Source organism: Physcomitrium patens, chromosome 5 (genome assembly GCF_059467195.1).
Source record: "Physcomitrium patens ecotype Gransden chromosome 5, ASM5946719v1, whole genome shotgun sequence".
Classification (NCBI taxonomy): Eukaryota; Viridiplantae; Streptophyta; class Bryopsida; order Funariales; family Funariaceae; genus Physcomitrium; species Physcomitrium patens.
This window is the reverse complement of record NC_143414.1, coordinates 1231951-1247936: the sequence shown is the minus strand read 5'-3', so window position 1 is coordinate 1247936 and position 15986 is coordinate 1231951. Positions and strand designations below refer to the sequence as shown.

Sequence of the window (15986 nt, the reverse complement as noted above, 5' to 3'; positions counted from 1 at the left end):
ATTTAATAATGAATAAAAGAAATTATATTAGGTTGCAATTAAAGTTTATAGAATAAATTAGTATTATTGCTATAGAAATTTAAAAGGCTAATCTAAGAACATCCAATAATAAAGAAGTTTTTTACTTGATATATATATATATATATATATATATATATATGAATTTATTTGATGATGTAATCTTTGAAAAATAAATTATATTTATATTAACACATATTATCTATTATTAGATAATAACTATTGAAAATAAATAATTATCTTATTTAATAATATTCTTATGTATATTTGCTAATTTTTTAATATTTAGAACCTTTTAGAAAGTCTTTATACTTCAAATCTATTTAAAAAATCATTGTATAAAAGTCCTACAAAATATATATATATATATATATATATATATATATATATAATTTTAAAGTGCTTACCATGTAAAAAAATAAAAGGTAAGAATATGTCATAAATACACCAATTTATTTATTATTGTTAGTATAATTTTGAACATGTCATATTATTACTTCTGAAAGCTATAAAAAAAATTACTTAAATTTTAATAGATATTTTTTGAAGTTTCTAACATAGCTTTTTTTCTTTATTTTTGAATATCAACTCTTTAACAAATACCTACTTCAAACCATAAAACATCATTATTTAAAATATCTAAGAAAAAATAAAATAAAATAAAATAAAATAAAATATCTTATTATTTTTTCTTTCATAGCTCTTGAAAGCTTATTTTAGATAATGCTAACCTCGTGAAGTTTTTCTTTCATAAGTACAAATAATTTTTTGATAAGTGGTTTTTTTCAATAACATATAGATATTGATAAATTTTGAAGAGATTGACATAAAAAAATTATAAAAACTAGTGATAAATTTGTATAAAAAATATTATTATCTATTATTGAATAATTAAAAATTAGAAAATTAGAAAAAAAAATAGGTATTTTATTTCAATAATAACATTTAAATTTAAATATTGGTTTATAATATTGATGTGTAGAAGAAGAAAAAAATACAAAAATTACAAATAAAAAAAATAATTTTTCTAAAACATTTACAAGTATAGACATCTAACATATTATTAAATTAGTTAAACAAAATTATCAAAATTACATTCATTTTGAATTTTTATATTTAATAAATAAAACTAATCATTAAAATTATATTAAAGTTTTTTACAAAATAAAAACACATGATACTTAAATAAATACCAACATATAGATTTGTTTTAGAAATAAATTCATCAAAGAAATTAAAAATTTGATTATATCTATGACATATTTATTTGAAAATTAAAATTGATTTATTTAATCTATTTTAAAAGATATGTATGTATATATATATATATATATATATATATATATATATATATATATAAACTCTTTTTTATTTTATTTACATATTAAGCCTCATAAAGTATCAAATCTTTATGATACATGTAATTTATTTATTTTTTGTCTTGGATTTAAAGTTTGTATTACAATAGAAGTTTCTATATATTCACAATAGTCTTATATTTTATCAAAATTAATATAAACATGTTTTATTAAATTTCAAAAATATATATTTAACTTTTATTAACCTTTATCATGGTCGACCATCAAAAATATTTTGATTAAAATATTTTTTGAAAGAAAAAATAAAATTACATTTGTCAATGACACAAGACACATAATTAATTTGTAATAATATACATTTTATAATATAATATGTTTATATTTATATATATACATCTGATATAGTACAAAAAGAAAAAATACAAAAATACCGAAATAATGAAAAAAGAGCCTACTTTTAATACATATCAAACACTAAATATCAAATATATGCACTGAAAAAATATATGAACACATAACCAAAAGTTTATAAAAAGAAAAAAATAATTTAAGTAACAAAATTATATGTAGATGTATGTGCGTATATATATATATATATTGAAATGTCGGAAGAAGTACAACAGTAATTTATGTATCAATATGTAATCAATTAACGTATACCTTTAAAACATTTAAACCATATTGTATACAGTAAATAATTTAGTAGAATTATTGAAACATAATAAGAAACATGTCAGGAAACAAGCATTGTCTAAGCAATTTTGAAACCAGAAAAAATTATTTTAAATTTCAAATCTAGGTATAAATATTTCTTTAAAATTTTAAAACAAATAAAAGTTTACAGTGTTCTTGTTGATAAATTTAATAATTATTTGTGAGCCACTCAATAATGATGCATACATGTATGTACACATATATTTACATGCTCTTGATTTCTTAATCTGTACATTAACAACAAGACCCAATTTTATTTTATTTTGTATTTATCTGAAAATGCGGATACTTTCATGAACTTATATATATATATATATATATATATGGAATTGTAATGATATGAACACACACTTTCATCCACTCATCAAAGTAGAATCATTTAAAAAAAATTCCATCACTGTTCGTTTTTGGCCAATACATTTGTACCACCAAATTTTAGCAATATGATTTTAACACTCCCTATTCTGGTTGCGATTTATAAAGTATATAATAAATCAAAATGGTTGCAGTTCTTTATATAAGAACTGGATGTGTAGATGAACGTCATCTACTAGGTATCGCAGAGGATGGATGTCCGCACATTAGTCTTGTGGTCGATTCCTCCCAGAGCTTGTGGCTGCTCGCCGCAACTTGCTGCAATTGTTGCAGTTCTTTATATCTGGATCGAGAGATGAGGCATGGAAGCAAGATGCAACAAATGGATGCGAAGAAGGGGAGGGAGGGATGATCGTGGAGCTTGGATTCTGAAACCCATCTCTTCATTCCGGAGCAGGACGTGTCCAGCTGCAGCAAGACATGAATTTGGGGTTTGAGCGGCGCATGCGTCCACTCGCGAGAAACGCCGATGCACGCGCGAGTCTAAAATAAGGTAACCAGGATGCTATAACCACACAGTGCAGCAGGACAGGTTACAAGAATTGCTGGGAGAGAAAGTTGGCATAATTGGTTTCGTGCCCAGCGCCAATTTGACCTGCTTTCCAGGCGCGGAGATGTCATATTTGGCACTTGTGACGCTGCAGGTCCCTAGATCCCTGCTGTCGTGTCTGTCCCGCGTCTTTGCATCCAGGTGCATTTGGGTTTCAAGGCTCCGGGTTTACACCGGTGCGCGCGAGAGAACTGATCTCAAGCTCTCCGAGCACTGTTGATGATCTAATCGCATGATGGATCGCTTGGTTTCGTAAACTTCGACTGCGTGTGTGACTGCGACGCAAAGATTCTCCTGCACACAGTGTTAGCCTGCTAGATTCTAGAGCCATTACCCTTCTCGAGTGTTCGGCATTAGCTTGGTTTCACGAATAGAGTAGTGTGCAGTTGATGGTGGTTTGATCTTGAGGATACAATGGGAGGTTTATCGCCCGTGGCGTGCACTAGCTTGAAGCTAGAATGTCGACTATCGTTGTCTGCTTCTAGGATAGGTGCCATGGGTTGATGGATGTGAAGAGGTTCTTGCGCCGCTGCAACGAGACTGGGTTGGGTCGGTGGAGCTCCTCGCCATCTCCTTGTGCGAGCTCTGATTACATGCGAGGAGGTGAGACGAGATCTGATCGAATCTAGTGGAAAATTGTCAGGGATGTGAATGTTGTTTGGCTCTTTCGGGTTGTGATTCCGCTGGTCATGCCAATGCACCCTAATCGCCCTTTTGGAAAGCCTCATCTGCAGTATTCCTCACAAAAGGTAGTCTTCAGAAGTGTTGCGCTCAACAGTCAGCTGTGAACAGTCGCATTCAAATATCATTTGATCCTCTCACGGTGTTTCTTTTTTGAAACAATTTGGGATTCATGCCTCTCTCCCGGCATATGTCCGCAAGATTCGGCAGGTTTAAAATGTCGAACTAGCAAACTTACCGCGCCCTTGGGGGAATCGTGCGCAGAGACGAAATAGCTCCGCCATGGGTGCCATGAAATTTACAGCCGCTCGTTGTGTACGAGTTACGTTGAACCAGTTAATTATTGTGCTTAGCTTGCAATTTTCAAGCAGCCAGGCGCAGGCAAAGTCGGTGAGGGTAGGAGGGGAACAAGGCTGGACAAGTATTGACTCCGCAACAGGACTTGTTCGTGATTATGCCGATTGGGCTGCTTCTCAAGTTCTGTTCGTTCAAGACTCACTTGGTACGAAACTGATCTTTGTATACCTCTAAGACCCCCGGTTTTATCTATTTTTGGTTTTGTGTGTTTGTATGTAAAAGCACACATTTTCCTGGCTGGTTCCAGAAACAACGAAACTTGGGATAACAGGAAGTCAGTATTTTGCTGCATCCTCATGTACTGTTTTGATGCAGAATTCCATTTCACTCCTGGGGCTTGCAGTTTGTTCCGATTTCAGTCGCAGGTAGCCCTCGATGGGTGCGATTTTACGAACGGCGTGTTTTTGTTTGATCTTAATTCCACCAGCCCTGTCAAGGTGAGAGAACTCCGCCTCCGCCTTCTCTGAACTGTCTCAATAACGGTCTCTCTCCATTGTCCGACGTAGTCTTCCACAATCTGAAATACCCTATTTGTTAGATTTAAATTCCGTATCTAGTCACGTCTGAGTAGTGCAAAATTGTGTTTGAACTCCGTCCGTGTATTGAAGGCATCATCAAAACAGGTCATGCTTTTCACTGTTAACTCGCGGTTTCCTCCAAACAGGTTACTTTGACAGAATCAGTCGTACATTATTTAGGATGTGGAAGAAAAACGGCCAGCGGAGTTTCACATTGCCAATTAGGTCAAAGTTTTGCAGTGGTTGTTCACAGCTCCAGGGCTCGAAGACAACTTGCAGATTTGAGTCCTGGCCCGGGTCCTGATGAGGCATCGACCAAAAGTAGCAGTAACAACACTACAACAATAGCAGGTTCGAGCACAGAACCTTTTGAGAGTCCCTTCTCACCAATTTGGACCAGTTGAATGCAGGCTAGTCCATCTCTAACAATTGTTCGGTGTTTTTGCAGCCGTCATCTGTGTTTTGCTAATTGTAATTGGAGGAATCCTTGTATGCTACTGCATGCGAAATCGAAGAATAGTGCAGAACACAACTCTTAGGAAGCGGGTGTCCAATACGGATCTCCAGGAAGTTATATCTAATATCACTCATGGGAATGCAGCAGTTACTGTCTTCTCCTTGAAAGAGCTTGAAAAAGCAACTGAAAATTTTGGAGAGCACCTTGTTCTTGGCCTCGGCGGCTTTGGCACGGTGTATAAGGGCACATTGAGAAACGGCATGGTTCATGTTGCCATCAAAGTGTCCAACTCTGCCAGTAAAAGCGGCAAGAAACAGCTCATGAATGAGATTTCTATTTTGTCGCAGACCAGTCACCCTAATCTGGTGAAACTATTCGGGTGCTGTGTTGAGACGGAGGTCCCGATTCTTGTGTATGAGTACATCCCAAACGGAAATCTATTCGAGCACTTGCATAGACTGAGGTTTGGAGTGAACCTCAACTGGGCCAAGCGTTTGCAAATTGCATCTGAGACTGCTGACGCACTTGCCTATCTCCACTTTGCTGCACAGCCTCCTATTTATCACCGTGATGTGAAGTCAGCTAACATATTGCTAAGCAACACCTTTTCTGTCAAGGTTGCAGACTTTGGCATATCTCGTTTGACGAGCCCTGAGAAAACGCATGTCTCCACAGCCGTTCAGGGCACCCCAGGTTATCTCGACCCCGAGTACTTCCACAGCTATCACCTAACGGACAAAAGCGACGTCTACAGCTTCGGTGTGGTCTTAATGGAGCTTATCACGTCCCAGAAACCCCTGGACTACCATAGAGGAGACGAACACAGCTTGGCAGCATATGCTATACCTATCATCAAGGAAGGAAACATAGACATGATCATAGATCCTCAGCTTAAGGAGCCGAGGGATGAGTATGAGAAGTCATTGCCGATAATACAGTGCGTGGCCGAGGTAGCTATGGATTGTTTAGCAGAGAAGAGGAAGGATCGTCCTACCATGAGGATGGTTGCCGACGACCTTCAAAGCATCAAGAGCTTTGCTCGGCGAAATGTCTCTGGACGGAACGTGTGAACCGCGCAACTCAATGACAATCTGAGTTTTTCTGCCAGCATTTAATCAATGCTCTACTCTTCTCTCACAAGAACTACATATACCGGCGGGTCACTTGAATGGGTTTTGCGACTCGCCACGTGAAATAGAAGCATGACGTGATCATCAATTGCATGCCCAGATTATGGCACGAAGATTACAATGTAGAGCATATTTTGTACTTTTAACGAGTTTGTAGTTATAAACAAGTGCACATGGATAGTGAGTAAGAGTCATCTGACCACGAACGTCCCCTGCTGCATGAGTTCAGCGAGCTTTGGCTATCTGCATTGAAGCTTGCCTAAGAATTCGTTGCAGCAGGTCATTCAAAGTTCTTAAACTCCACTTGTCCATCTCTAGGAGTTATCATCCTCATAGGTGAGTTGAGTCACATTTGTTCTCTTCGATTGAGCGATTCTCTTGCCAAGATGCTGACGCATTTTCCATCTTTTTGACAAATGATGAAGGAATTCTTATCAATGTAGCATGCAGTGTGGATGCAAAAACTGCCGTTCTCAGTACCATCGGATGTACAGGCAATACTAATTTTCTGCATGTCTTTTCCTGTCAACCGCATTTTGATTTCCAGTCATGATGTATCATAAGGAATGTTTGGGTGTTCTCATAGATATTCAAGCACCCAATTTCACATGGTTGTTGGGATGAAACAATATGTTCACATGAGGATACGTCCCGACAAGTCCTCTCTCTCGCTCTCTCTGTCTTCACTATTTGGGTGTATGTTTGCATCTGACAACGAAGAGGGATTTAAGGTTTTCAAATGCACAGCCAATGACAATAATGAGTATCAGTTGAGTTTGTGTGCTACAGAAGCTGCTCTGCACTTGCAAGGCCGAAGTGTGTCTTCTCTCTACCGCAACTACGTGTAACTTTTATTAATTAGTCCCAGCGTGCGTAGCATTCATTTTTTTTTTTTTTTTTTTTTTTTTGTTGTTGTTTTTTTTGAAAGGGAGACTAGTGAACAAGACATGTGATGTAGAATCAATCAATAATGATCTGTTTAATTCCACTAATGATAGTTGTGAGTGACACCTTCCATAAGCTACTTTTTGAAACACATCGGTGAACAGGATTCGTTATGCTCACTTTTTGCGGAAGCCGACTTGCCCCGGAATATCTGCCCTTCCTATAAATATAGAAAACGGAGCAACCTCTTTTGTGCGATATGCTTCAGGTATATCTTATTTGCAGTGTCGCGGTGCAAGTGTCTGAGAACCACCTCTCAACCGGCGCGCCAAATTCAATGCAGGTACACTCAGAATGTTGTATGATCTGGAAGGGCTTGACCACCTGCGATTTGCTTGCCCCCCAAGTTCAGATGCTTATGGTCGGTTGGAATATCCTCCATGACTTGAGTTTTTTGTTTTGAAGTCGTCGATGGGGTCGGAGCTTTCGACCTTCTAGGTTATGATTTTACTGGCCAAAGTATCTTCAATGATTTCCATTCCTCCGCGCAAACGCAAGACCAGGTGCAAGGTCGATTCCTTTTGGATATTGTAATCAGCAAGGGTGCGGCCATCTTCTAATTGCTTACCAGCAAAGATCAAACGCTGCTGATCGGGCGGAATCCCTTCCTTGTCTTGGATTTTCGTCTTCACGTTGTCAATTGTGTCAGAGCTTTCGACCTCAAGCGTGATTGTTTTACCGGTCAAGGTTTTAACAAAGATTTGCATGCCACCTCGCAATCGTAGGACTAAATGCAAGGTTGATTCTTTTTGGATGTTGTAGTCTGCCAAGGTGCGACCATCCTCCAATTGTTTGCCGGCGAAAATAAGCCTTTGCTGATCGGGAGGAATGCCTTCCTTGTCTTGAATCTTCGTCTTAACGTTGTCAATCGTGTCAGAGCTCTCCACCTCCAAGGTGATAGTCTTCCCCGTCAACGTCTTCACAAAGATTTGCATGCCACCTCTCAGTCGCAACACTAAGTGCAAAGTGGATTCCTTCTGTATGTTATAATCCGCAAGAGTGCGTCCGTCCTCGAGTTGCTTGCCCGCGAATATGAGCCGCTGCTGATCGGGAGGTATTCCTTCCTTATCCTGGATCTTCGTCTTCACGTTATCAATCGTATCAGAGCTCTCCACCTCCAAGGTGATTGTCTTCCCTGTCAAAGTCTTCACAAAGATTTGCATCCCTCCACGGAGACGCAGCACCAAGTGCAAGGTGGACTCCTTCTGGATGTTGTAATCGGCCAAAGTGCGACCATCTTCCAACTGCTTCCCTGCAAAGATGAGCCTTTGCTGGTCCGGCGGTATGCCCTCCTTGTCTTGAATCTTGGCTTTGACGTTGTCGATAGTGTCGGAGCTCTCGACCTCAAGGGTGATGGTCTTCCCCGTCAAAGTCTTCACAAAGATCTGCATCCTTGCTCACACGAATCGAAGCCCCGAGACGCTAAGTTTGAATAGGGATACACAGAAGGCCTGTATATGCTCTACGGCAGAGCAGAGCAGGAATAGAATGGCTGTGCACAATGCGGGAGGGCACTATACAGGCAAAGTAGGGCAAGCAAGCGCAGGAAACAAAGGGCATGGAAGACAGCTTGAATAAGAAAGAAGGGAGGAGGTCCATATGCACCTCTTCCCCTCTCAAGCTGGCGCCTTTCCGGTCTTCCTTCCCGCCGTTTGACGTGTCGCCCTTTCGGGATCCAATGGCGCCACGTATGATTCCACGTCATCGAACTGTTTCTTTATGCTTGGGCACAAATCGATATGTATACATATATATATATATATCTTAACTGCTATTCTTGTCTTTTTCCTATTCTTCTTATCCTGGATTTGATTTCGGTTTCTAATTACAGTAAAGCATGCACTCTACCTACGCAACAAAATTTAAACTTTGACCAGTATCATAAATGTTCTCATAGTTCTAAACTACTTAGGATGAAAATAACAAGAACCCATAAATAAAAATAATAATATACATTCATCGTGTTTTGTTAAGCGGCCATATCACGTGGTTCACAAGTTTTCTGGCGCTTCAATCCTCCCAAAGAAGAGGTGAAGCGTGAGGACACGTCAGCACAACCTGGGGGCTTGAAACCGCCGATCACCCTTGACCGCGCCACTTGTCCGGACGTGGTTGATTCCCAGATTGAATGACCTCGGGAAGGGGGGGTGGGGAGGAACAAAGAAGTTTCGATGCTATTGCGATGCTTTGTAAATGTTGTTCTTGTTGCGAGTGTGGGAAGAAGGGGGGTGGGGAGGGGAAAGGGGGAATTCGCGTCAGCCCCGCTACCTGGTGAGACTCGCCGAGCACACCAAGTCCGTTAACTACGCGTCGCTTGGGCATTCGGTGGGCGTCTGCCCACACCCTAAACCAGGGATTCCTGGCGATGGACGTGACGTGTTTGAAAGTGCAATGAAAGTTCCTCGGCAATGCAAGCAATACCATTATCCCTAGCGATGGTTTCAATTTCGCAGTATAGGTGTCGCCTTCTCTGAGTGACTGCGTGGGAGCGCATTCAAACTTTTGGGAGTGTCGCTTCAAAGCTCATCGCGAGTCGTCCACGAGTTCTTTTTCTATGGCTAAGTAGCGGTTGATGACGAGGAGCAGCAGCCTGAACTTGTGGCTGGATTTCCCAGGATCGCAGAGGCGGTGATTTGCTGGTGCCTCACGCGACCCGGTGCCATTAGCTCTCTTGGAGGCTACGGTATTGCGCTCATTGAGGGGCTTGTGATCAGGCAGGAGGGTATAGCACTATTGCAGGTTTCTGGGTGGATATTGGGAGAAGCGACTTAGGGGCAACTGGAATTGCGAAGTTGACGGGGTGTTTTGTGCTCGCGGTGGAGCGTACATGCAATGATTTAGTTGGAGGAGTGGGGTTAAAGTGGTTTGCTTATGGAGCAAGAACTGTGGTTGATTGCAGAGGACTCATGGTGGAGACTGGGATTGTTTTTTTTTTTGGTCTGATGTCTTTGCCTAGGGAGGGTGAGGAGTAGAGTGTTTTGAATTCTGGGAGGAGGGTCATTTGAAGGAAAGTGGGTCACGGAAGTCGGGTGTGCACAGGGCTGAAGGTCCTTGAAGGCTAATGAAGCTTTTGTGTGTAGATTTCTGGGTGATTTTGGGGGTGCAGAAGTCCAGTCCATAGTGTAAGTTGTGGTGAATGATCACATTTCTGAGTACAGAGTTCCTGAGTGCTTGACGAGTATGTATTATACCGATTGAATGGGTAAGTGGTTAATGAAAGAGGACAGCATGGGGAAGACGATGAAGAAAGTGAAGAAGAGAACGGTGCGTAGAGTACGGACAATGCTCCAACATGAATACCCCTACCCTCACGAGCATTCACAGCATGCGCTCATTGCGGTGGTAGCCGTGGCGCTTTTCTTCATCTTCTCGGACAATCTCCACATTGTTTTGCACAAGCTAGACACCAACATCAAATGGTGGTCTATTTATGGATTCTTACTGGGCTTCTTCTACTTTTTCTCTTCGCCCTTCTTGGGGAGCACCATTCAGCCCAGCTACTCAAATTTTAGTCGCTGGTGGGTTAAGCTTCGAAACCAATCACCTATTCTTGATTTGGCATGAACAATGTTTATTATTAGCGACATGCAAATTCTGGAATGATGATCAACTGTGCATTTTTGTATTTACACCAATTGAAACTACTACTCTAGACGAAGCGTTACGCACCGGGGTGCCCAGGATTGGTTTTTTTTAGGACTTCAGTTGATAATTTCGAATATTCAAAAGTTTGGGAAGATAATGCGTAGATAGTTACTTTCGTCTGAGGGAAGAAATTCCCGAAATACCTGGCACTGTCTTACTGCTCTTAGAATCGTTGCACTAGCGAAATGAAGTATTAGGGTTACTAATCGACAGAGCTAATGGATGTCTTTATTAGTGTATATATGTATATTTTTTTTTGTGCGAATAAAATAAGTATAAGTATTTTGCAGGTACGTGGGGTGGCTCCTAATTGCTGCCGTGTATCACTTGCCAAGCTTCCAGTCAATGGGAGTTGATATTCGGATGAACCTCTCTCTCTTTTTGACTTTATTTGTTGCATCAGTGCTGGTTCTTGTCCTGTTCCACGTTGCTTTCTTGGGACTCTGGTACCTCGGATTTGCAGCTCGACTCGCAGGAAAACGTCCGGAAATTTTAACTATCCTTCAAAATAGTGCGGTATGCTTCTCGTCTAATTAATTTATGTTACTTTACAGTGCTTCAATTAGGCATCACTGTAATGTTCAACGCATCGTGTTGTGTTCATCCTATAAATCTGGTCTGCAGCGAAGTTATGAAGTAGCCATTTTAAGAGAGGTGTCTGTTGTCCACTAAATTAAGTAATTTAGTGCACTCTCTTCCCTTGGACAGAGGTCAATAACTAAGTGGTTGGAGGCGGTCTATGTTGATCAGAACATCGAAGGCAGCCTTCTCAAGAGAATGCGTACCAAAATGTTTCGTAAATGCCCTTGGGTTCGTTCTAAGGTATTGCTGTACGATGTGTTTCTGGTGCAGGTGTTGAGCATTGCATGTTGTGCATTCTACAGCCATTGTGGGAACCAAGCTCCGGCCCAACCTGGTATATTCCAGAGGCAACGGTCTATGTTCGAGGATCTGCCTAAGTGGTTTGCAGGTTTGCAGAATATGCACCATGCTAAGGAACAGATGTGCACTGAGTGGTTGGGCCCTGTTGGCACTGCTGCTGATTACCCCGTCTTCTCCAAATGGGCTCTTTATGGCGAGGTATTTCCTCATTAACATATTTTTAACTTATATCATTGAAACTTCCATATATAATTCGGTTTTTGAAATTGTGAAAAGAAATGTCGGATGTCTCATCATTTATCTACACAATATGTCCAATTACAAATAAAAGACGGTGAAGTATAACAGTAATTCAGCGGAAGCACTGTCTATTTTTTACTTTCTTTACTTCTAATTTTTAATCACCAAATTACTACCATTGTTATTTTTAATAAGAAATCTATGATTGATTATCCAGCATGTCTGCTTACATGACTGACAATACATCAAACTTGCTTATTACTGATCATTGGGATTTTGTTTTTTAACATGTTTTTTTAATTCTATTTTGGTGCAGTTAGTGTGCAATGACGGATGTGTCGGGGGGCCTACGGACATTATCTCTCCTGTTTACTCTCTGTGGGCAACATTCATAGGGTTGTACGTTGCCAACTACGTGGTGGAGCGCTCAACTGGGTATGTCATAATATTGGTTTTTCTTCCCTGGATTTGCTTCTCGGTTAATTGGAGCGTTTAGTTGGTCTAATGTTTCTACACTATTAAGTGAAGCATACCGCATCTGGCTTTTGGGAGAGTCTTTTACTCACAATTCTAACCTCTTTCTACAGATGGGCATTGACACATCCTCAGCCGGAGACGAAAAATGGACCGCAGAAAACGACTGTCACTGCACCTGAGTTTCTGGATATGGTTCCTTGGTATTCAGGGTGCGTGGACTTCATTTCATCTTAGTATCTTAGCATTCTTAAACCATTCTATTGTTGTTGGGCTTACGTGGTGAAAATGGGATGGTGGCAATTGGGGGGTCAGAACATCTGCAGATTTGTTCAAGACAGCATTTGATCTTCTGGTGTCAGTGACACTCTTTCTAGGCCGATTTGATATGAGGACTATGCAGGTATGCTCTTCACGAAAATATGATGAATATCTGAGAAAGAAAGTTTAGATTGGAATGACTTGTACAGAAAATCGCATAAATTTTGATCGTGTCAAGCACTACCGCTCTCATCTGCCTTCCTACTGGTTTTTTGGACGAACGCTGTCATATCTATTTACGAGATATTGAACATTGCTCTAATAAGTGCATTCGCTCACTGCAGGCAGCAATGACACAGGCTAATCAGTATAAGGACGACGGATTCTTCTACGATCATCTCAGCAAACGGGATGGCCTTTGGTTTGATTTCATGGCTGACACAGGTGATGGTGGTAATTCCACTTACAGCGTTGCGCGACTTCTTGCACAGCCCTTTCTTAAAATGGGAAAAACTGAATTACCGCGTGGTGATCTGCTTATTATTGGTGGAGATCTTGCGTACGTTTCAGATCCTCTTCGAGTATTCTTTAATGTTGCGGTCAATATATGTACATGGTTTTCTTATTACTGTTAGTGTTGTTTCACAGCAATTATATAGGGTATTTGCAGGGAAAAGTGATGTTACTCTTTGTGAGCACTCTCATTTCATCGTTACCGTAATTGTGCAACAGCTACCCAAATCCATCTACGTACTCCTATGAACGACGTCTATTTCTGCCTTTTGAATATGCAATGCAGCCACCTGTTTGGTACAAGCCAGAGCATATAGCAGTGACGAAACCAGAGCTTCCTGAGGGTGTACATTCTTTGGAGGAATTCCGGGCTCCACAATGCTTTGCTATACCTGGCAATCATGGTAATTTGTTAACTTCAACAGCTGTTCGACCCATCTTTCTCGTAAATTAATGCTGCAATGTGTAACACTTTGTATTAAAAGGGCATGATTTTTACTCTTTAAATTTTACTTTAATTTTTACTTAGAGAGTTGGCAGATTGGAACCTTTGAATGTGTCAAATAAACGTTACGAATATTACCGTAGTATCTTTCCATACGGATGTTGCTCATAGGATCTCGAAGTGAGGATTGTTTGATTTTGTGTGTGTGTGTGTGTCTGTGTGTGTCTGTGTTTGAAATTAAAAATTAAAAAACAAAAAAACAAAAAAACATTAGAGTACTTGGCTAACATTGAAGTGGTTTCATCTGTGTGCAGATTGGTTTGATGGGCTCGATACATTTATGAGGTATATATGTCATAGGAGTTGGCTTGGAGGTTGGTTGTTACCTCAGCAGAAAAGCTACTTTGCATTGCGTCTTCCTTGTGGTTGGTGGATTTTTGGCTTTGATCAAGCTCTTCATGGTGACATTGATATCTTCCAGTTCAAGTATTTCACAGAAATCGTGAAAGAGCATGTGAGTTTGATAGAATTTTCTCTTTCTAACACGTAAGCAAGAATCAAATGCATTATTTAGTATAATGTTAAGGATGTGTATCATTAATCTTCCATTATTGTTACTTGATGTTGAATACTAGACCAGTAGGAAGTTCTATTTTTATCATACTGCTAAGACATACTTTTAGCACTGCATATATCAGAAAAGTAGAAGGTTGTTCAGACTGTTTCTTTTGGTTCGTGAAACAGGTAGGAGAGGACGATTCGGTCATACTGGTGACCCATGAGCCAAACTGGTTGCTAGATTGGTATTGGGACAGCACTACTGGATCGAATGTTGCTCATTTCGTTGAACACTATCTCAAGGGTAGGTGCAGACTTCGTATAGCAGGCGACCTCCACAATTATATGCGACATAAACTTGTGTCCGGTTCGTCCACATCAGTCGAGCATCTGATTGTGAATGGCTCAGGGGGTGCTTTCCTCCATCCAACTCATGTATTTGGAGGCTTCAATAAATTTCAGGATGGCGTTTATGAGAAGAAGTTTGCCTACCCTTCCCTCAAAGAATCTGAGCAAGTATGTAAATCATAACATTCTTCAAATTACTCAAATTTATGCCTGTCTAGGACATGATATTGGACAAAGCTTATGAGTAAATTTGTGTGTATGGTTACCTTCCTTACAGATTGCATGGGGAAACATCTTGAAGTTTCGAAAGAAGAATTGGCGTTTTGATGTAATTGGTGGTGTTGTATACTTTATATTGGTTTTCTCAATGTTCCCACAGGTGAGAGAACTGGCCTCTTTTTTGCTTTCTGTTCTTTTTTTCTGTTTTTATTTTTATATTATTTTTTCTGTAAATTTCTTTTTTCTTTTTTAATTTTCTGAATACCTTTTGGACACTTAAACAGAGAATATGTAGATTTGAGGATATTGTATTAAATTTATATTTAAAATTTTCAGAACGAGGGTGTCAGATAGTAGCCTGAATTGGACTTGCAACTCTAACTGTTTGTTAGGCCCATATCCACCGTTATACTGATGATTTGGAGTTTGGTATCAGTGTGAATTGGATCAGGTACTTCGAGATGACACTATGTTGGGCCATGTGTGGGAATTTGGAGCCACCATGGGTCGAGCTTTTCTGGATATGTTGGAGCATAGCTATGTATCAGTGACAGGAGCATTGGTACTAGTAATATTATCCATACAGTTTGTTCCAGTTAAGGTATCGCGCAGCAAGCGAATTGTGATTGGTCTACTACACTTCGCGGCTCATCTTACATCAGCGATTGCTTACATGATCCTGTTGGAGATTGGTATTGAAATTTGTGTACGCCATGATCTACTTGGCACTTCTGGTGAGGTTCCGCATTGAATTGCATTCAACTCATTTATTTCGCTCAGGTCTCTCCTTTGCTAATATGTACTGACTTATCGTGGGGTCCATAATTCTCTTACGATATTTGCAGGTTATCACTCGCTGTACTCATTTTATCATACAAAAGAGGGAGAGCACTTTCCAGATCCTACTGGATTAAGAGCACGTATCGAGTATTGGACTATGGGCTTCTATCCTGCATGCATAAAGTACCTAATGGCAGCGTTTGATGTACCAGAGGTTTGATACAAACATCTACGCATAGAGCTGAATCTTGTGCAATGTGCCTACTAACCAGTATATTAACATCATGGCCAGTGTGCTTGCTTAAGGAGGCGCAATCGGGTGTATTAAAGGGATTGGTATGTTTCCTCACTTGTGGCAGGTTATGGCTGTCACAAGAGCCAACATCTGCAAAAGTGGGATGGACTCCTTACCTCGAGGATTTGTACTTGCCTATTATGCCTCTGTATTTTTGTACTATTGGGTATTTTCAACGCCAGTAGTCTCATTGGTTTTTGGAAGCTACCTGTACGCCTGTATAAATTGGTTCCATCTACACTTTGACGAAGCGTTCTCTTCA

General features: G+C 39.9%; 2 protein-coding genes and 1 non-coding gene across 5 annotated transcripts; 2 read left to right on the top strand and 1 right to left on the bottom strand.

Moving 5' to 3' along the window:
* The first annotated feature begins 2650 nt into the window (after positions 1 to 2650).
* On the top strand, positions 2651 to 6557 carry LOC112282722 (putative wall-associated receptor kinase-like 16). 3 transcript variants are annotated; one of them, XM_024520723.3, is made up of 5 exons: positions 2651 to 2919; positions 3922 to 4159; positions 4330 to 4451; positions 4679 to 4883; positions 4981 to 6557. In XM_024520723.3, the coding sequence occupies exons 2-5, from the start codon at positions 3940 to 3942 to the stop codon at positions 6057 to 6059; spliced, it is 1626 nt and encodes a 541-aa protein (XP_024376491.1). In that variant the 5' UTR covers positions 2651 to 2919; positions 3922 to 3939; the 3' UTR covers positions 6060 to 6557. The 3 variants fall into 3 exon arrangements, with proteins under 3 accessions (XP_024376491.1, XP_090106334.1, XP_024376490.1); XM_024520722.3 differs by having other exon boundaries at positions 2652 to 3579; XM_090250208.1 differs by having other exon boundaries at positions 2651 to 4159.
* A 263-nt stretch (positions 6558 to 6820) lies between these two features.
* LOC112282723 (polyubiquitin 4) lies at positions 6821 to 8658 on the bottom strand. The gene is given in 3 exon segments (XM_073534343.2): positions 6821 to 7366; positions 7369 to 7458; positions 7460 to 8658. Coding segments are annotated over 3 exon segments (1173 nt in total). The 5' UTR covers positions 8456 to 8658; the 3' UTR covers positions 6821 to 7279.
* Positions 8659 to 9300: 642 nt separating this feature from the next.
* Positions 9301 to 15986, top strand: LOC112282431 (uncharacterized). Its single transcript, XR_016502816.1, has 14 exons — positions 9301 to 10582; positions 11000 to 11225; positions 11562 to 11789; positions 12148 to 12266; positions 12419 to 12517; positions 12621 to 12708; positions 12911 to 13125; positions 13299 to 13483; positions 13839 to 14038; positions 14269 to 14598; positions 14708 to 14809; positions 15086 to 15383; positions 15495 to 15643; positions 15789 to 15986. It is a non-coding gene; the product is annotated as an uncharacterized LOC112282431 (transcript).